The sequence below is a fragment of the Podarcis raffonei genome, chromosome Z (genome assembly GCF_027172205.1).
Source record: "Podarcis raffonei isolate rPodRaf1 chromosome Z, rPodRaf1.pri, whole genome shotgun sequence".
Lineage (NCBI taxonomy): Eukaryota > Metazoa > Chordata > Lepidosauria > Squamata > Lacertidae > Podarcis > Podarcis raffonei.
The window spans coordinates 11,030,699-11,051,893 of NC_070621.1; the positions used below are offsets into that span (position 1 = coordinate 11,030,699).

At 46.3% G+C, this 21,195-nt stretch overlaps 1 protein-coding gene across 10 annotated transcripts in view; it reads left to right on the forward strand.

Moving 5' to 3' along the window:
* Window positions 1-21,195, forward strand: part of GARNL3 (GTPase activating Rap/RanGAP domain like 3) — a 109,333-nt gene that overhangs the window by 76,854 nt on the left and 11,284 nt on the right. For 9 of the 10 annotated variants that reach the window (XM_053373931.1, XM_053373922.1, XM_053373929.1 and 6 more), the window contains 14 exons: window positions 321-396; window positions 3,288-3,386; window positions 4,256-4,359; window positions 5,971-6,079; window positions 7,386-7,431; window positions 8,952-9,058; window positions 9,912-10,027; window positions 11,583-11,687; window positions 16,570-16,644; window positions 17,036-17,147; window positions 17,753-17,851; window positions 18,243-18,356; window positions 19,502-19,677; window positions 20,853-21,011. In XM_053373931.1, the coding sequence (XP_053229906.1) occupies window positions 321-396; window positions 3,288-3,386; window positions 4,256-4,359; window positions 5,971-6,079; window positions 7,386-7,431; window positions 8,952-9,058; window positions 9,912-10,027; window positions 11,583-11,687; window positions 16,570-16,644; window positions 17,036-17,147; window positions 17,753-17,851; window positions 18,243-18,356; window positions 19,502-19,677; window positions 20,853-21,011 (1,497 nt within the window). The remainder of the gene's footprint in view (window positions 1-320; window positions 397-3,287; window positions 3,387-4,255; window positions 4,360-5,970; window positions 6,080-7,385; window positions 7,432-8,951; window positions 9,059-9,911; window positions 10,028-11,582; window positions 11,688-16,569; window positions 16,645-17,035; window positions 17,148-17,752; window positions 17,852-18,242; window positions 18,357-19,501; window positions 19,678-20,852; window positions 21,012-21,195) is intronic. The other variant, XM_053373926.1, reaches the window with a different exon arrangement.

Sequence of the window (21,195 nt, forward strand, 5' to 3'; positions counted from 1 at the left end):
CAATGAGTATTCAACTTCATGAAGTCTCCATTGCACATCCTGGTCCTCCACCCCGCCCCCCAATTCACATGTATTTCTCTGGGATGCAGCTCAATATGATTGGAAGAGTTAGAGCCCTACTCTAGCACCCTCTAGCTGTTAAGGGTTTAGAAGACGTACCCTGCTCATTGGCAAGTTAGGATGCAGGATTATTGTGGAACTGCCAGATTTAACTGCCAAGTTAAAAGCAGCACTTTCACTTTTCCAATATAAAGCTGTTTCATTTTTTGAAGAATGCCAGTCTGGTTCCGTCTTATTAATATACTGTTCCTGTTTCATAGGGCTCTGTCAATTTTAAGTTTGGAGTACTTTATGCCAAAGATGGACAGCTAACAGATGACGAGATGTTCAGCAACGGTGAGTCTGAAGATTGATTTCTATCTGAACTGAAGTGGGTGGGGAAATGTCTGTGTTTATGCCATTGTGCTGATCTTGGTTTAGATCTAGACCAGTGATGGCCAGCTTTGTTGGTCTGGAGCATTGGATTCTACCTGGCTGAACTGCTTAGAGATGCTATGCCATCTCCCTCCAAACAGGAGGGGAAATCTGATTCCCTAAAAAACAAAAAACAAAACAGGTTGGCGAGTACCCTTCCTGAAGCAAAAGAAGAGGATTTCCCCAGGCACCATCTGAAACACCCGTGCTTGTTATTTCACAATCACTGCAATAGCCTATGCAATAGCCAATGTGGTGTCTTCCAGATGATGTTTGACTCCATTTCCCATCAGCCCCAGCCAGCATGGGCAAAGGTAGGGAAGATGGGAGTTGTAGTCTCCTGGTGTGCATTTTGTATTACGTGATAGCATAAGCAGAAAGAGAGTCCTTTGCCTTGAAAAGTTTACGCTCTTAACTTTTATCAGTTAGAGAATATGTTGTGGAGTGTAAATTGCATGCATAGCAACCATACATATTTACCTTCCCTTTTTTTAAGGTACTTCCATACCCAGTGATTCTTTAAGCCAGCCAGGGACATATCTCAGTAGTAGAGCATCTGCTTTGCATGTGTAAGGTCCCTGGTTGCCTTAAATCCTGAAGAGCCACGGCCAATCATTGTAGACAATATTGAACTAGATTGACAAATAATCAAGGCAGCTTCCTACATTCCTGTGAATGTTCAGATTTAAGTGAAATCCAGGGCTGATTTCTTTTTGTTACCATATTTCTCTGTTCATCAACATTATGTTGGCTTATAGAACAAAGAGTACCATGTTAAAGATGCAACACAATAAATATGCAATAATTAAAAGCAGCCTTAGAACCTTCCCTTTCTAGCAACTCAGATTAAATGATGCTTTAAAGGCCTGGGTGCCTTCACCTGACACCAAAAAGACCATTAAAAATGGCAAAATGAAACTGTGTTCCCTAGCCAGGGTGACACCACTATGAAGGCCCTTTCACTAGCAGCTACTTTTCTTATGCAGTTGTAGCACCACTGTTCAATTGTGGGAGGCTTAAATGAAAGAGGTAGTGGAGGCTGATCCATTAAGGCAAATGGGGCACTGCCCTACCATCCTCAGTCTGCCGTCAGCCAGCTCCCCCCTGCCTGCCTTCTTACTTGCAACCAGCTCCGGGAGTGGCCCTGCCTACCAGCTTCTACCTCCTTAATCTCAGTGTTTCCCTTGTAGAAGTAAGCAGGGAGGACGATGGCAGGGGACTAGACCAGAATTAGTTGGCGCTGCCTCTCATTGGCTCTGGTGCCACCACCACCTGTGGGTGGTCTCTTTGCTTTGTGCTCTACCAGTCCCAATGGGTACCAGGCACCACTGGAAAGAGGTATACAAATACCCATAATTGCAGTTTTCAGTTCTCTAACTCTGCCATCCACAGCTGCTCCAGGGTCCCTGGATCGTTTAAACCAGTGTCCTTCAACCTTGAGACCACAGATGGTTTTTTCTAGACTACAGCTCCTATCAACCCCAGTTAGCTAAGCCTGTGGTCAGGGATGATGGAATTTGTAGTCAAGTTTTGAAAAGCCCTGTTTTAAAGGATTCTTCCTATTCCACATATACATTTATAATTCCCATCTACAGTTCCTTTAATCCCTTTTCCCATGGAATGCTGGGAACAGTAGATCTGTGAGGGGAACAGGGTTGTTTCCTAACAACTCTCAGCACCCTTGAGAAGCTTCAGTTTCCAGGATTCTTTGAGGGAAATATTGCTTTAAATGTGCGGTGCGGATGCAGCCACTCTTGCTTATAATACTCTATCAAGTACCATGTACACACTGGTGGCGCCACATTCATAATAATCATAAATCTGCCCCTCTGGCTGGACTTTCCCACAGAAAAAACAAGTTTCACTTCCAGCGTAAACACACGCCCTTCTCTCCAGCTTCTTCTTAAGCTACTCTCCCTAGCAGCAGATAAAATAAAAGGGATAGCCAGTTTCTTGGGAACTCTTGCTATCCCCCACCCGCAACCACCCTTGGCATGGATCCGCTCTGCCTCCTCCTCCTTCCCAGAGCATCTCCCTCCATGTGACCTGGAGTTTGTTTTCACCTCCTGTCTCTGAACAACGGCTACAAAATATTTCAATGTCGGGCCGAGAACATTTTGTGTTTGTATGACTAAAAGCTCTGGCAGGCTCTTAATGCCTTGGTTATATTTGCAAAGCCAGCTTGACATATTTGTATTCTCAACAGCCAAAGGGGGGGCGGGAGAGAAAATACCAAAAGCTTTACATCTTCCTTGCCCTTGTCTCCTTCCCCGCCGCCACCAAAATTGCCTTAGTCTCATTCCTCATGACTGTTTTGTCTGGGTCTCAAGGTGGACTTCTCCAACCTTTTTAAGATACAGTGGTACCTTGGGTTACAGACACTTCAGGTTACAGGCTCTGCTAACCCAGAAATAGTACCTTGGGTTAAGAACTTTGCTTCAGGATGAGAACAGAAATCGTTCAGCAGCGGCGTGGTGGCAGCAGGAGGCCCAACAAGCTAAAGTGGTACCTCAGGTTAAGAACAGTTTCAGGTTTAGAACGGACCTCCAGAACAAATTAAGTTCTTAACCCGAGGTACCACTGTACTTGAAATATGGGATCCGCATGAACTACATTTAGCATGTACATCTGACTTTTTCTTTCTTTGCTGTTTCGTACACACAGGTTTAGAAGTGTTATGGTTCTCGGGGTCAAATGAAGCATGATGTTAAATGTGTCCATGCATTTAATGCCCAGATTTTATTTAAATCTCTCACCTCTTTCTCATTCCATTGTCTCTTCTGACTATCTTATTTGACCCCCCCAATCTGCAGAAGCTGGCAGTGAAAGCTTTCAGAGGTTATTGAGTCTCTTGGGGGACACCATTACTTTGAAGGGCTGGACCGGCTACAGAGGAGGACTGGACACCAAAAGTAAGGTTTCATTGGAGGCAATTAGAATCATACCCAGATTCCAAGATATGTTGGCAGATCCAGAACATATCTTGTAGTGCATGAAAACGCACCCATGTTATTCTCTAGTTACTTGTTTTGTGTTCTCCTATTGGCCTTTGCAACTCAAATGTCTTGGCTCCGCTTCTGTTTCAGCCCAGCATGTTGGCCAGGCACATGCACTGCTGCTTTTTAAAGTCCCAATTAAAACATTTTTATGTGCTCAACATTTTGGTGGCATTGAATCTCAGATGGTTTTTACCCACCAGTTGTTTGCTCTTCTCTTCGCTGCTGTTTTCTGTTCCATTGTTTATTTTTATTGCAATCCGTTTGTTGTAAGTGGCTTCAGGCGTATTAGCAGGAGGAGAGTGATAAAGGCTCCTCCAGTCAACCTATGTAGTGAACATCCTGATTTGTTTGCACAAAGCTAACCCAGAGGTCGGATTATATCCTACTTTTCTTCTGATTTGCTTATGGGGAGGTTATACAACGATGAGCATTTTGTCCTTCGTTCATACTGATCCTCTTGTAGAGTGACTAAACTCCTTCCCAGTAAGCGTTCATTTGTTCCACACTTTTTAATGCATTTCCTCATCACTTTCCTAACCACAAAAGGTCAGTTTCCTTTTTAAAAATGGATGTATTATGCTAGAATGACAGAGCACTGTAATCCACTTTAACTGGGCAAACCTAAATTTCCTGGTATACGCTTGTATCCCTTCCTCAAAATATGGGTGGTCTAGAGGTACCCTGAATGTAGCAATGGTCCAGTGGGAAAGGATGGAGTGTAGGAGTCCCTAAACTCCATATCACCCCACTGAAAGCCAGTGCTCCTTCCCTTTCTTTTGCAGATGACACCACAGGCATTTTTTCCATCTACACTGTCTACCAAGGGCACGAGATAATGTTCCACGTCTCAACCATGCTTCCATATTCGAAAGAGAACAAACAGCAAGTATGTGGTTTCCCTATTGATTTTTCTTGGTTAGACCACAAGCCACCATCAAAGGAAGGAAAACACAGCAGCACTTCCAGGATGCACATTTTGGAAAAGTTTATGTGGAAGGCCAGTTCTGGATACTCTGTTTTAAGTGAGGACATTGAGGAGTTGGAGTCTGTTCAAGAGGAGGGTAGCCAGGATGGCAAAGGGTTTGGTGACCCAAAAGAACTGGGTGTGCTTAAGCAATGGAAGAGGAGGTTAAGGGGAGACACAGGCCACAGCATACACATGAAAGCACTTTGAACAGCCACTAACTGAAGTTAGTTAAGTGTACTGAGAGTTGAAAGGAGACCCCTATTTCCCTCCCAGAGCTACAATTCCCAGAGTGGTTCAACAATAAATCCCTTTCCACAGAAAAGTCTGGAAATCTTAGCTGCGTAGAAGCAATAGGCGTTTTGTAACAATTCTCAGCACCCTTAAGCAAGTTTCAGCTCCCGGAGTTCTTGGGGGGCTCCCAGAATTCCATGGCTGTTTAAAGTGGTATCCTAGTTCTCTAAATATGTGGTGTGGATGTAGCCCCTTCAAATATCTGAAGGAGCATCCTTGTTCTCTGGTAGCTCCGGATAGGAAGAGTAGGGCCAACAGGTGGAAGCTTCCAAGAATACTGGTGGCTGTTGCCCATTGGGACTGGCAGGGCAGAAGGCAGGGAGGCCAACCGTAGGCAGAGCCAGGGCTAATGGCAGGCAGAGCCAACTAATTCTAGTTTGTCCCCATCCACCTCCTCCCTGCTGAGTTCTATGAGGAGCAGCACTGAAACTGAGGAGGAGGTTAATTAGTGCCATTCCCCTGGACTGGTTGTAAATAGGAAGGGAGGGGCTGGCTGGCTGGCTGGGAGAAGACTATTGTTGGTGGAGCAGGGCTCCATTCGCCTTAGTGGGCCTCTGCCAGAAAAGCAGGTTTTGGTTAAACGTTAGAAGAAGCCTCCTTATGGCAAGAGCTGTCTGACAGTGGGGGAGGCTGGTCCAGGCGGGGTTGGCTTCTCCTTCTCTGGAAGTATTTAAATCAGAGGCTGGAACTTCATCCTGCAGTGCAGCCCTCCCTGGAGGGTTGGACTGGATTACATCCAAGGCTCTTTCCAGGCCTGTGGCCCAAATCTTAAGATAAGTTGACTATTTCCCCATCTCTTCATCCCTTCAGCATTTCCCACCCCCAAACTCCAAACATACCCAGTTCTCTTCAACCATTCCTCAGAGCCAACTAACCAAGTTCCAACAGCCGCCAAGGCTATGTTTTCTTCCCCATTGCCCTTCTGGATTCTATAAATGAGGAGGGCCTTCCTTCTGAAAGACAGTTCCTGGGGCCAATCTCCTGAGCCTCCCAGATCATGTTGTTACAAGTTAGAATTTTGCACCCCGATTGTTCAGATTTCATTTCACTCACTGTTCAAAGGCGTAGAAAACATGAACTGTCAGAGCTGGCAAGTTGAACCAAAAGATTCCCTTCTTTTGGTCCATTTCAAATTGAACATGAGACTCATGTGAATATTTTACAGAGGACTTAGTGGGGGTTGTTTTACACAGGTTTCATGAAGCCATGAACAGCTCTTTTTTTTGTTGTTGTTTACAGGTGGAAAGGAAACGGCATATCGGGAATGACATTGTCACCATTGTGTTCCAAGAAGGAGAAGAATCCTCTCCAGCCTTTAAGCCATCCATGATCCGCTCCCACTTTACACGTATCTTTCACCACTCCCTTTCCACTTCCTTAATTTTGTAAAATCAACTTGTTTTCCCTTTTTTCAGATTTAACTAAGGAGCTCAGCTCCACTAATGGGTCAGGGCTTCTGAGCATGTTGGAATATATTTTCCAAGCTTAAATATTCACAGACCTGAGTTTCTTAGGGTCTCGATGCACACATGATATTTGACTATGTTTTGTATTACATATCCAAACTAGAAGTGTGCAGATTTCAGGGTCTTTTCTCCTAGAAATTGAAGGCTGCTGCAAAATTAGAATTAAAGAATTCTGAGCCCAGTAATTTGTTTGGGCTTGTACGCAATTAAGTTATACGCAGAACAGACTCACTGAAATTATTGGAGCTAAGTTGGTCATGTACATGAATTTCAATAGGCCTAACTTTGGATACATAAGAAAAGTCCTGCTGGATCAGGCCATCCTGTTTTCCCAGTGACCAACCAGATGCCTGTAGGAAGCTTGCAAGCCCTATGTGCTCCTGCAGTTTCCAGCAACTGATATTTAGAGACATACTGCCTCCAACTATGGAGGCAGAACATGCAACCCTTTGACTACCAGAAATGGATGGAGCCCATGGTTTTTCCACGCATAAATCCACTTCCGGTTGTCACCAAGCCTAATCAGGGTTAAGGCAACAAACCACAGTTAAGCATTGACTACATTTGCATCACACAATGAACCAGAACTGCTGATTTATCACAGTTTAGTATGAAGGAACAATGTGCTGGGGCATGCTTCCTGATCATTTCTGCTTCACCCCTCCCTTCCCCTAGCCTTGACTCTCCATCATCTCCAATAATTTGCTGCTCCTTCACAAGCTACAAAAGTAAACCAGCAACAAACAATTGTTTAAGGTTGTCTAGCAATCGTGACTTGGGAGAAAGGAACCACAAACCCTGGTTTCGATATAACAGGAAGCCGTGGCACCATGGATTATTTATTCTGCCTGTGCCTGGGAAGGAGTGAAGTGGGAATGGTCAGCAGTATGTATCAGCATACTACTCATTCATGGTGTACTATGATGAGCCAAAAACCCTGGCTGCGCATGTGTGAACATTCTCTCTGCATTGGGTATTGCTGCTTTTCCAACAGTATGAACTGCCCTGTGGTTCCAGTGACGAAAAGATATTCCAATATGTTCCGTGCTTGATCTTTTACTTCCCCCCGCTTTCCCTCCCCTCCTTGTTATTTATTTCAACACAAATGGGGGGGGGAGCATTATCAAAAAACAAGTGGCTTCCATTGGCGTGGGAGTAATGGATTGAGCTCCTTAACTGATGCTGCAGATATTTTTGCCTTAGTGAGATATAATACGCAAAGTGATAGTTACAGGTGGGTGTCAACTGCAGGCGAACCGTTCATTTCGTTAATTTGATATGACATGTTATGACTTTAGCTTTATGTAATATTGGTGAAAATTCACAGGGAGAGGGGACTTAGTCTGAGACTAAAAAGCACAAGCGTAATTTTATTGAAGAGAAAAGAAGGAAGAAACCTCAATGTGCTCATGTTTCAGGCTTACAGACTCTCCCAGGGGTGTGTGGACATGGGGTCCCTTTTCAGACCTATTTTGAATGTCAGGAACATGTAAAGTAGGAAGAGAAGTTGTTTCTGAGAATGTACAGAGTGCCTTTTGGTTGTGACCAGCTAACAGCAGCCTGCATTATCTATGGGCTCCTTTGTGAGGAAGGACATGATATAAACTGAATTCAAGAGGGCCCCCTCTGCTGATCTTAACACCCAAGAGAGTCTGTAGGGAAAATTGGATGAATGAAAGGTAAGCCCTAAGATGTAGAATTACCCCCCCCCCCAGAGGTGCATCAGGGACATTTAATTGCATAGCTTTTGTTGTATGTTGAAAGTGTTTCTTTCCCCTGGCCTTCAACAACTGAGGTGTATGCCTTTAGAACATGGGTAGGTTAACTAAGGCCCGGGGGGGGGGCAGATCTGGCCCAATCGCCTTCTGATTCCGGCCCCCGGACGGTCCGGGAATCAGCGTGTTTTTACATGAGTAGAATGTGTGCTTTTATTTAAAATGCATCTCTGGGTTATTTGTGGGGCCTGCCTGGTGTTTTTACATGAGTAGAATGTGTGCTTTTTATTTAAATGCATCTCTGGGTTATTTGTGGGGCATAGGAATTCGTTCTTTCTTTTTCAAAATATAGTCCAGCCCCCCCCCCACAAGGTCTGAGGGACAGTGGACCAGCCCCCTGCTGAAAAAGTGTGCTGACCCCTGCTTTAGAACCTACCATATTTATCTGAATAAAATCAGTTTAAATAAATTGCAGGCCTGTTTTTTATATTGTTGTAACCTGTCCTGGGACCTTATGTTGAAAGGCAAGCAAGAAATCCAATTAGTAATGATGATGATGAAAATAATAATAATAATGAAGCCTATAGTTTTAGTGCTTTAGTGCTGCAATAACTTGGGAAAGAACCCCATTGAACTTCTGAGTAGATGTGCCTAGGATTGCACAGTAAATCTCCTCCCCAAGTATAACAAAGCTGCCCCCCCACCCCAAGTATGTATGTACTGTATGTATGTAATTGCATTATTTCCCATTCATCTCTTTGTCTTATACGTCCCCTTCTCTCTTTTGGCTTCCTTGCTGTTGAAGTTAGACTGTAAGCTCCTTGTGGGTAGAGACTTCTTACTTTGCTTCTGTGCCAGAAGTATCCACATAGCACTGTAATCTGATTACTATTACATCACACCCAAAGTGTCTCTACGTCTTGCTAAAAGTGCTTGGAGAGGGGATGGGTTGAATTTTACGAATTTTTGGTTAGAGGCATGTAACATTTGGAATAAAACCATGTCCTGCCCCAAATATCTGATGTGCCCTTTTCCCTAGGCTGAAAATCTTTTCGGAAGAAAGCGTACCTCTCTTTGGGCCTCCTCTTCCATCCCCACCAGTGTTTACGGACCACCAAGAATTCAGGGACTTCTTGCTGGTGAAATGTAAGCTGGATACGCCATTTTCAGATCAAAGAGGTCCTTGTATTAAGGCATTTAGACTGCCATCCTGGACACATTTAGGAACATAGGAAGCTGCCTTACACCACATCAGACCACATCTATCTCAGTCTGACTTGCAGTGGCTCCCTGCAGTTTCAGGCAGTTTCCCAGCTTTCCCTGGAGATGCCAGGGATTGAAGCTGGTACCCTTTGCACTGCACTGCACTGTATTGCACTGCACTGCTGAGCTGCAGCCCTTCCCACGTAGAATCATAGAATTGTAGAGTTGGAAGGACCCCACGGGTCATCTAGTCCAACCCCCTGCAGTGCAGGAATCCCAACACTCAGTTCCCTATCCAGTTTGAAAGGACTCTGCTTAGCTTTGCAAATGCGCTAGAATAAACCCCCTTTGACACAGTGGAGCATAATTATCAGGGCCAAACTGAATATGACTTTTCATAAGAACAATTTTTTAAAAAACAATAATCTTTAATACAGTGGACGCTCGGGTTGCGAACGTGATCTGTGCGGGATGCACGTTCGCAACCCCCAGCGTTCGCAACCCACGTCTGCACATGCACCGGTTGCGATTCGGCGCTTCTGCACACCCGCAAAGTGCGATTTAGCACTTCTGTGCATGCGCAACCACCAAAACCCGGAAGTAACCCGTTCTGGTACTTCTGGGTTTCGGCGGTCCGCAACCTGAAAAAATGCAACCTGAAGCGGCTGTAACCCAAGGTAAGACTGTAGTTACAAAATGCCCAAAATGTTCTAAGTGCCCAGCCTCTGTGTCATAGTACATAACATGGTCTGCATGGTATGTGACATGTCTTCTTTCTGTTTCCGTTGCCTTACAGTAATCAATGGGGAGAAAGCCACCTTGGAAACTCCGACATTTGCTCAGAAGCGGCAGCGTACTTTGGACATGCTGATCCGCTCTTTATACCAGGACCTCATGCCTGACATGCACAAGGTAAGCTCCGCCTCTTCTGTGAAACCTCAAAAAAAGATTCTTGTGAAAGATGGTGGGGGCTGATCCAATGCTTCTTATGCCTGGGATGTATGCGGTGCCAGCTCCCTCTCTCCCTATGCTTTCAAGAGCACATGTCCATCATGATTTCTTTATTTTGGTCATTCTGGCATACGACAAAACTTTGGGAGCCAGCATTTAAATTCAAGGTTGAAATTCATAACTTGCATAGGAATTTCACTTGAGGTTTTTTGTCTGTGGAGTGCATAAGAAGAGCCTGTTCTGATATTGGACGACGGGACCAGGGCTGTCTTTAGCAGATGTAGGTGCAAATATCCGCCCAGCACCCCCAAATTACCATGGATAGTGTTGGGGTGGCCGTAGCTGTGCACTGCCAGCTATGGGGGGGTGCAACTCTCCCCCATGCCACTGTGGGAGAGCGATCCTCGCAGAGGCTTGGGAGTGACGTGGAAGGAGATGTCAGGAGTTCAGCCTACACTCGAGTAGGACCCTGGCAGAGACACATGCCTGCCTGGCATGTTCCATCCCTCCTGGAGTTTGCACAGTTGCTGCTGTCTGTTACACAACTGCGCAAACTCTGCAGATCGCTAAGTGTGCCGGTGTCTGTTGGCATCAGTCACTGTGATGTTTGGGCTGAAGAAAGCTTGTGAAGCTCCCGAACGATCGACTAGAAGGGAGGGAACACGCCAGTTGGGCATGTGTCTCTGCCAGAGTCCTACTCAAGTGTAGGCTGAACTCCTGACAGGAGAGCGCAGCTTCCCTTCCAAGCCGCCTCAGGAGGAGAGCGATCCCCGCAGAGGCTTGGGAGGGAAGCTGTGTGCCTGCCAGCCTTATGGTTGTCGGGGCGCAGCTGGCGGGCGTGCAGGGAAAGGGGTGGCCGCCGGCAAAGCTGCACAGCTCCCACACTTGCTGGGGCACCCCTGAGAGGCCGGTGCCCTGGTGCGACGCACCACTAAGCCCTATGGAAAAGACGGCTCTGGAAGGGACATAAGAAGCTGCCTTAAAATGAGTCAGACCCATTGGTCTATCTGCCTTAGTATCGTCTACACTGATTGGCAGCAGCTCTCCAGAGTTCCAGGCCTACTAGGAGATGGCAGGGAAGGGCTGTAGCTTAGCAGTGGAGCTTCTTGTCTGCATGAAGAAGGTCCTGGGTTCAGTCCCCAATATCTTGGCTTAAAAGGATCACATAGCAAGTAGTAGGAAAGACTCTATGCCATAAACCCTGGAAAGCAGCTGCCAGTCAGAGCAAGTGGATAGACAAAAATATATAACATCTCCTGGTGTTCTTAATGTTCAGAAAACTCATGTGGTACCGTCTTCCTTGGAACACACTGTTGGAAGACAGTATAGTCTTCCTCAGACTATACGGCTGTGGAACGCAGGAGAGAGATTCATGTGTTTGAACGCCTCCCTATGTCAAGAAAGCCCTTCCAAATGGAAAACTATCATGTTGCACAGAATTAAATTAAAAAACGCCCCCAGGATGACAGACAATTCAGTAAAACTCTGTTGTTGTTTTTGTTTTGTATTTGTTTAGAACATGCTGAACAGGAGATCCTTCAGTGATGTCTTACCTGAGTCCCCAAAATCAGCCCGGAAGAAAGAGGAGGCGCGACAAGCTGAATTTGTCCGTCTTGGCCAGGTGTGGTTGCTGAGTATTTGGGATTTGTGTTTCACTGTGGCTACTTGAGGTCTTTGAGCAGCTAAACAGGCTGGGCAGTGCAATATGCACCAGTGAACTGCCTCTGACTCTCACACATCCAGGCTATGAACACAACACACACTGCTTCACAGAGTTACAGTTACCAACACCCTTAACAAACTACAATTCCCAGGATTCTTTGGGGGGAGAAATGTGCTTCAAAGGTATGGTGTGTGGACACAGCCTCCCTCCCTTTCTCTCTTTCTGTTCATCTCTTTCTCATAGGATGCCTATACAGTGGTGCCTCGCAAGACGAAATTAATTCGTTCCGCAAGTTTTTTCTTCTTGCGAGTTTTTTGTCTTGCGAAGCACGGTTTCCCATAGGAATGCATTGAAAATCAATCAATGCGTTCCTATGGAAAAAGCCTTCAGACCAGGTCCGGGGACAGTCTGTCCCCCGACCTCTTCTGAAGGCTGGGGGGGCGGACAAGGGCTTTTCTTCCCACTGCCAGCCTTCAGAAGGCTGTTCTGAAGGCTGGCGGTGGGAAGAAAAGCCCTTCTCCCCACCTCCCACCCCGCAAGCTCCGAGGACAGGAGGGCTTTCCTCCCGACTGCCAGCATTTTAAAAGCCCCCGGGACAGCGGAGACGTCTTTGCTCCCCCCCCCCGCCTGCCTTCAAAAGCCGTCGGGATAGCGGAGAAACGCGCTGCGCTTCTCCGCTATCCCGGGAAGGCAGGCGGTGGGGGGGAGCAAAGACTTTTGCCCCCCGCCGGCCTTCAGAAGAGGTCCAGGACCTCTTGTGAAGGCCGGCGGTGGGCGAAAGTCTTTGCTCTCGATGGCCAGCATTTAAAAGAGGTCCCCGGAGATTTCCCTATGGGCTTTCTTCTTGCGAAGCAAGCCCATAGGGAAATTCGTCTTGCGGAACGACTCAAAAACGGAAAACTCTTTCGTCTTGCGAGTTTTTCGTTTTGCGAGGCGTTCGTCTTGCGAGGCACCACTGTAGAATTCATTTTGTATTTTAAAAAAATATTTTTTGTTAAAAGATTTTCAAATATACATTTCCACATTAAAATCTTTCATTATATCAATACAATCAGTGACTTTCCTCCTTCCCCTTCCAAGACTCCTTTAATTTAGCCACAACTCCTGCATATTCTTGTATAGCCATTTAGTTTAATTTCTTCCCCTTTTTATATCCCTTTTAGATATGTTGTACTCAGTCCATTTGTGGGCTAACAAGATCCACACTGCTGTTGTCGCATACATAAATAGATTTTTCTGACACCTGGGTACCTCCGTCTAAACCATGCCTAACAGGAATGTCTCTGGGTTTTGGGGGAATGCTATTTTAAAATAGAATTTATTTTGTAAGGCAGCACATAAGTATAATAAACCAGGAGTGGTTTTTAAGCCTGGGGGCCCCATTCCCTTCTGAACAACCTTCCAAGTACCACATGACAGTGGTGGGAGGAGCCAGAGGCTAAAATAGGTGGAATAACCACTGTAACTTTTACCTTTGCACAGTTCTATAGCTTCTCCACACACCCCGTTGCATCTCCCATCCTGACAAGTAAGAGACATACTTATCGGAATTCAGTGACACTTTATAGCCAGGGAAAAGCATGCTAGGCGCATTTAGCTCCTGGGGCTGAGGTTCTCCTGTAGTAAATAAGCAAATAACAACTTTCAAAAGCACCCCACAGCCCTGAATAAGTTGCCAACTCTCAATAAGCTGTAGGAAATAGAATGGGACCCTTGACAAGACAATTCTTCAGGGTGATTGAGAGCTTTTGTTGATCATACTCAAAGAAGAGACATTGAAATCAATATACTTGATGCCATTAATTTAACTGGATATCCCTTGAAAGACCCCAGTCCAGAGCAGTTTGTAAATATAGGCGTGCCCTGCAGGGGGGAGATTTCCCTCTAAAAGCTGATGCCACAGCAAAAGCTGCTTTTGAAATGTGTTGTTTCTTTGTGTTCTTTGTTTACGAGACGCTTTACAAAATAAATTCTCTAGACACCGTACAAATAAAAGGGGATAGAACAGAACAATAAAACTGCTACAATGAAAAGGCAATAAGCTCTAGGGGCAGGTACAAAGCCAGGACAGTAAAATACCATGTGCAGCACAGAACTTAAACAGCCATTAGATACAGAGAAAGAAAAGGAAAAAGCCAGCCAGCCATGTCACAGGGACTTAAATGGCCTGGGAGAGCAGCAAATGATCACATGATACTTCTGGAGATGAGGGTAGTTTACACCAAATTGGAGAGTGAAGTGGTAGAGACATTGAAAGGGGATTAGACCCGATTCATGGAAGGCAAGGCTACCAATGGCTGCTATGCTTGATGGCTATGTTCTGCCTCCGCAGTTGCTCTGCAGTTGCACATCAGAGCTCCTTTGCAAAGGCATCTGGTTGGGCAGTGTGAGAACAGGATGTTAGTGTAGGTGGGCCACTGGCCTAATCCAGCAGGCTCTTCTTATGTTCATAATAATTAAAACTGGCTTTAGGTTTGAGGGGGTCTTTGACAAAGTTCACATTAGTGCCCCTCATCCCCAGGTTGGAAGTTTTCCTGACATAGCATCACTCCAGAACACCCGGGGGGGGGGCCTTTATGTGGTGGTTTTCAGCTGCCTGGCATGGTGGGCCCAAGGCAGGTGTTGAGTACCTTTGGGTCCTGTCAGGGTACAGTGGTACCTCGGGTTACAGACACTCCAGGTTACAGACTCTGCTAACCCAGAAATAGTACCTCAGATTAAGAACTTTGCTTCAGGGTGAAAACAGAAATTGTGCTCCTGCGGTGCAGCGGCAGCGGGAGGCCCCATTAGCCAAAGTGGTGCTTCAGGTTAAGAACAGCTTCAGGTTAAGAACGGACCTCCAGAACGAATTAAGTTCTTAACCCGAGGTACCACTGTACTAGGACCCCTGCAGCTGTCCAAGGGTGCTGGGTGCTGTTCTCCATCAACAAAGGTGGTGATGCATCTGAACATCTGTTGCAGGAAACAGCGGGAGGGTTGTGCTTGTGGGCTTCCTGGGGGGAGGTGATCTCATTGCCCATTATGAGAACAGGATCCTGGACTAGAGAGGCCATTGGCCTAATCCAGCAGGTCTCTTGTGTTAATATGACACCAGACCTGCTCCCAGGCTCTTGACTACAATTATATTTGCATCAGCCCTCTTTGGTGCTATGCATCTTTATTTTCACAGCTTTAAAGAAAACCCTGAAAAACGCACAACACATTCTATCAACGCCAAATTAATTTCCTCTCACCCTTGGAAAAAAAACCCCAACAAATTAGCACAGCAAATGTTCGAGAGAGGGAGAATATTACGTCAGGTGTACCAATAGAAATGAGAGCAAAATCCTGTTCAACAAAGGCAGCAGCATCAAGTCCAAATTGCAAGCAAGGGCAATTAACAGGGGATCAGTTGTAAAGAAAACCAGGTTGAAACAGGAAGGAATTAGCAGGCTCTGAGAGCTCACTGGCTTCTCCTTTGCAGAGGGAAGGAGAAAACACAGCGTCTGGGGATCAAATGGAAAGTGGGTCAAAAAAAGATCTGGATTTGGGTAGCCCTTTGTGGCCACAGTTTGGTAGCCCTCTTTACAGCACGAAAGGAAACAGCTTGCAAGTTCACAGTATCAGGAGAGGCCCTCCAACAGATAATAAGGCCCTGACTTTGATAAGAAAGATTATAGTGTTTCTTGTGAAGCAGTCAAGTACCCTCTTAGCAGATTTGCCAAATATGTCATTTCGTGAAGTGTATCATTGTGTTCTTCCCAGAACCGCTGTACCTTTTACATGCTGAGGTGGTTGCCATGGTGGTCTGGTGGGACTTTGTGCCCAGGACAGCATGAGATGTATTTGTCACAATAAGTATAATTAATTCATGGGATTTGCCTCCATGGGGTGTGCTGGTGGCCACTGGCTTTGATAGCTTTAAGCAAATTGTGGATAATTTTGATGATGGCTGTTAGCCATGATGGCAAGATGGAGCAGCTGTGGTCAGAGGCAGGTTGTCTTTGAATACCAGAAACTAGGGATATGCAGAAAGGGAGAGCTGTTGTCTTCATACTTGTAGAAGGCATCAAAACAAAACATCCAAAAATGGAGATGTCCCCAACGCACCATGGAAACAGGTAAATTGTCAGGCCCAGTCCACTTTGATCAAAGACTCTGATCAATATCAGAGTATTGATTGGGAAGGGGGGGACATACTGCTTTGTTTTCAGTCAGTGCATGTCCTATAGCTTTCTGCTGAAATCATACAACTTTTAATACCACAAATATTTTGGTTTATTTTTTGTCCTCCTTTCATTGTGCCATAGGGCAGGAGTGCCCCTCTAGATAGCAATAATGTGGTAACATTGGGGAACCTTTGCACTACAGGCAATAAAGCAGAATGCCGTGTGGATGGTCCAGTGTAAACCCGTGATTAATGTATTATCATTACGTAATTGACATGTTGAATACACCTGTCGGGGGGGGCAGCCTAGATGTTCCTTACGGCCATCTTTGTGCAGTGGGAGAGTGTTTCTTCACTGTACTATGCAGATAACACATGTGAAACAGGCACTCCATATGGAGGCTGGCATGTAAGTAAATCAGTCTTTACAGTCTCACGCCCTCTCACCACCACAAACTTTATAAAGGAAGGGGTCATAGCTCACTTGGTGAAGGCAAAATAAGTCTCTGGCATTCTAGTTAATGGGATCTGCAGTAGAGAGGCAGTAAAGACAGGGAATCACCTGAGACCCATGGAGTCAAGACCGACTCCATATAAGGCAGATTTATATGTTCATATTCTCTCTCTCTCTCTCTCTCTCTCTCTCTCTCTCTCTCTCTCTCTCTTTCTCTCTTGTGTGTCTTTTTTTTTAAGGCACTCAAACTCAAAACCATTGTGAGAGGCGATGCCCCAGCTATTCTGGCTTCCACGAGCCTCTGTAAAAAGGAGGTGAGTGAATGGTTAACAGGTAAATCTTCAGGGGAGGATAGGAGGTGAGTTAGCTCAAGAGCCTGGAATGGTTTCTGATTGCTGTGGATAATAGGTTTGTGCTTAGAAGCAAACCACAGTGTAGAATAGAGCTTTTTAAAATATGTAAATATGCATGATTTAGACAGGTCACATAAGTTACATTTTATTTTCATTTTTATTATTCTTAGCATGGGGTACACCCAGCCTTGGCGTTTCTTTTTTTATCCTCAGCTAACTGAGGGATTTCTGCTTCCCCAAGGGATGCAAAGCAACCTCTTGAACTCACCGCTGTAGATCAGTATGTTGTGACTCTAGTGCTTAGCACCCTTCCCTGTTATGCTCACCAGTTCACGGTTCTCTTGTTCCACAGCCCTGGGAGTCCCAGTGCTTCTGCAGCAATTTCCCTCATGATGTTTTCTGCGCAGATTCCTGGGGCCAGTCACTGCTCGTCTCTACAGATGTTGGTGTCCTCCTCTTAGATGGTTGGTGGATGACCCTGTGATTGTTAGCATGTGCTGACCTGGTTGCCTTACATTCCCCTACCCCCAGTTGATTTCTGTAATGTAGCTTACGTGGGGCTTCCTTCATACCTGGTCTGAAAGCTGCTAGTGAGGCCAGACTCCTCACAGGAGCAGGCTGCTGGTTATATGTTACCACTCTGCTGAGAGGGTTGCACTGGTTGTCAATTTTGCCACCAAGCCAGGTTCTAGGTACTTGGGTTAATTCACAGAGCCCTAAATCACTTTGGCCCAAAGTATTAATGACCGTCTGATCCCTTATGCTCCACCTCCATCACTAAGATCTTGTGAGGAGGCACTTCTGGTGGTTCTCCACGCCCCTGACACTCAGTTTGCCCTTGCTGAGCATTGAGCCTTTAGGTTTGGCAGGCCCTGCCCTGTGGAGCAGCCTGCCAGTAGAAGTTTAGCAGGAATAATCTCTGCCTCCTTTTAGATGGCACATACAATGGTGCTATCTAGAAAGGCCTTTGAAATCTGAATATTATTGTAACCAGCCAATATATATGGATTTCCCCCTTGATGTTTTGATCTGAGCCTTGACACAGAGTCTCTTGAATTTTTCCTTCCAGATGGGCAGCCTCCCATCCCAGTGTTTGATAAAACTTTACAGATCAAACAGATGCATGTATTGGAAACTCTGGACCTTCTCATTACTAGAGCGGACAAAGGTAAGGCACGTAAGTCTGTCTGGGAGGAAATGTCATTTCCCTGGGCAAGCTTGTGGTAGAAGCATAACTGCTTCGCTGGAGGTATTTTATCTTAGGCTGGATCTTCCAGGATCCTGCATTTATTTTAGATGATATTGTATCTACTGTTTTAACCTTCTGTAAGCCCTTTGAATGCAAAACTACATCTTGTGTCCAGTCTCTGGATGCTGGGATTTGTTGAAGAAAGACGGCTGGATGGAATATCCTGGATTGCCTGGGACTGTGGCCCTGCAGTAGACAACAAAACAAACCATGACTGCCTTTGGTGCATGACACTTCAGAAACAACCCACAGCCTCCCTCCTTTTAGCTGTCCCTGTAACATGTCTATTTGTGTGTCTCCCACCTGACAGGGAAGGACGCTCGCCTCCTGGTCTTCCGGCTGAGTGCCGTACGGAAAGGCATGGAAACCAAGCAAGCCAGAAGCAAGTGTGACTGCCGAGAGAACAAACTGGAGAAAACAAAAGGTGCTTATGGCAGGGGGTGGGGGAGCTTTTTCACCCTGGGGGCTGCCTTCCCTTCGGGTAACCTCCTGGGCAAAAGGAGATGGGGCAACAAATATGCACTTTGCCTTTGCACAGTAGGCTAGTTTCTTCATGCACACACCCACACACCCACACCCCATTCTATTCTCCACGCAGCCGAGGAGTTCGAGTTCAGGACACATTCCAACCTGATAAAAACATTCATTGAGGCTATGAAGCAGTGCTGGAGAGGGGTGTGACCTGGGGAGAGTATGACGGTAGTGCTGAGATCAGGCAGTGGGTCTCAGCCAACCAACCAACCAGCTGAACGATGCTTTAAGGGATCACAAGGTTGTGAACATGTGAAACTGCCGTATCTTGGAGTCATCTGGCCTACTATTGTTGGGGACTCTCTAGTGTTGGTGACTTCCCCATCCTTGACGTCCTCTTTATATGGGGAATCTGGGGTTTTGAACCTGGGAGTCTGTTGTTTGTAGGCGGAGTATATGCTCTTATCATTGACCTAGGTGCCTGTCCTTGCATTATAGAGTTTTCCTGTAAGAACACCCCTGCATTAAAGCAGGTTGATTTCAGGTGTCAGGGGACAGCAGCACAGCTTAAGCCAATAGTTTTGGGTAGGTGAATGAATGGAAACTACAAACTGAATTTCTTCCCCCTCCTCAGTCTCTAGTCAAGCTCAAGTTCCACACGGACCACAGCATAGCACTGAGTCTCTGGGGAAGGGTCATAGGTCAGTGGTGCAGAGTTTGTTCTGTATGAAGAATGTCCCAGGTTCAATCCCTGGCAACTCCAGTAGGGCTGGGAGAGGCCCTTTTCTGAAATTCTGGACCACAGCTGCTTTCAGCAAAGACAGTGCTTGTCTAAATTGTCCAATAGTCTGACTCAGTATAAGGCAGGTTCCTATGTCAATGCAGCTGGGCAGCAATGCCTTCTGTTCCTTTGCAAGAAACAGCTAGATGTGGTGGTGCTAAAACATTTCTCCTGTGACCCAGAGCATGATCCGCTGTGGTCAGTTTGCAGCTCTCCTCTCCCATCCCTCTGAGCCAGGCTTTCCTTTGGGACATTTCTCAGAGCTGTGCTTCACACACACACACATACACACCTTCAACTGAACCTTTGTTGCCCAGGCTGCCATCTGTACGCCATCAACACCCACCACAGCAACGAGCTACGGATCGTCGCATCCATCCGGAACAAGCTGCTTCTCATCACCAGGAAGTTCAAGCAGTGGGAGGGTCTGAATAGTGGCCTCTCGTTGTCGCCTCAGTCAGAGTCCCCAGTTGAAGAATTCCAGTACATCCGGGTAGGTTTGAGGTAAAGCACTGGCAAACTACCACCGTCCACACATGCCTTCTCCTCCTTGGGTGCCTGGAGGAAAACTATAAGCTGCCCTTTTAAGCCTAGGAGCTGATCCAGTCTTCCTGATCTTTAAAAATCCTTCAGAGAGGCCATGGGGCCCACGATCAAGAGGGGAAACTTTGGCCTTCCCAGTGTTATTGGGACTTCCAACTCCCCCCATCCCTGAGCACACTGGCAGCCCATCAGCACCTGGAGGGCCACAGATTTCCCCACCCTTGCCATAAAAGCAGCAACAGTTTAAAATTATAGGCCAGTGGGAGGAAGGTGTCACCAAGCCTTTTGAGCCAATGGATGCATTTGGAATGCTGAGGAAGTTCTTTGGGCGCCAGTCACTAAATGGCTTGCATAAGGGCTTCCATATCTTTACAAAAAATGCAGAAAAGGAGGACCATAAAATGGTGCAGGCACACACACACTATTCAGCCATCCCATCAATGGGAAAAGGCACCTACATCAGCCACCAGCATGCTCACTCACAGAGAGAGAAGTTTTTCACACCTCAGCTCAGGTTTTAGGGGGGTGTTCAGTGTAGGAGAGGCCAAGCCAATGCAAACAGGAACTGAGTAGGGAGAGCAAGCAGCCCTTCATCTATTGCAGATTTTTTAGGGAATATTTACCAAGATCTCTCACAGACACCAGAGAGGGTCCTGATGGGATGCGCAAACTGGCCTCCATTGGTGCTGCATTGGCAACCTGTGTTCTAGACCAAAAAACCTCCTTCAGTTCAGAGCAGCTTGGAATAGCCAAGTCTTCATTTGAACCTAACCAGAGAGGGCACTAGACACACATCCAGCAAGAGGGAGTTCCACATGGACAGGGCACACTGATAGGGCACAGAGGCCTCATTTCTAGGGCCTACCAGCCTGATGGATCTTCATAGCAGGTCTGTGGGCAAAGCCTCCATGGCTGATCTGTGCATGCATGCTCTTCTAAACCTTTTTATGAACTAAAATGTTAAAAATGCAAATGATTTATTGTGGGAGGTTCTGCAATCTCTGTTGTTGTATTGGTTACCCTTTTCTGTACCTGAGATCCTCAAGAAGTCTGAATTTGGTGTCATGCATCTCTATTCATGCACACACACAATACCTCTAATGCAGCATTGTTTGGGGATTGCAGGAGATCTGCTTGTCTGACCCCCCTGTTGTCATGACATTGGTGGACGGGCCCACGGGGGAAAATGACAACCTGATTTGCGTCGCCTACCGGCACCAGTTTGACTTGATCAATGAGAGCACGGGTGAATCCTACAGACTGCACCATGTCGACTCGAGCAGGGTAGGTTCATTGGGTGTCACAACAGTTTGCTGAAGCTGCTGTCCCTCGTTTCCTTCGAAAGGGTCTCAGCCTCCCCACCCCCAAGGCTGCCCGAGCAAAAATGCAGTTGATCTCAGGATCAGGGCCATCTCCTGCACTACACCTGATGTCTACTGTCAACCTGATTCAGTTGATTAAAAATGCA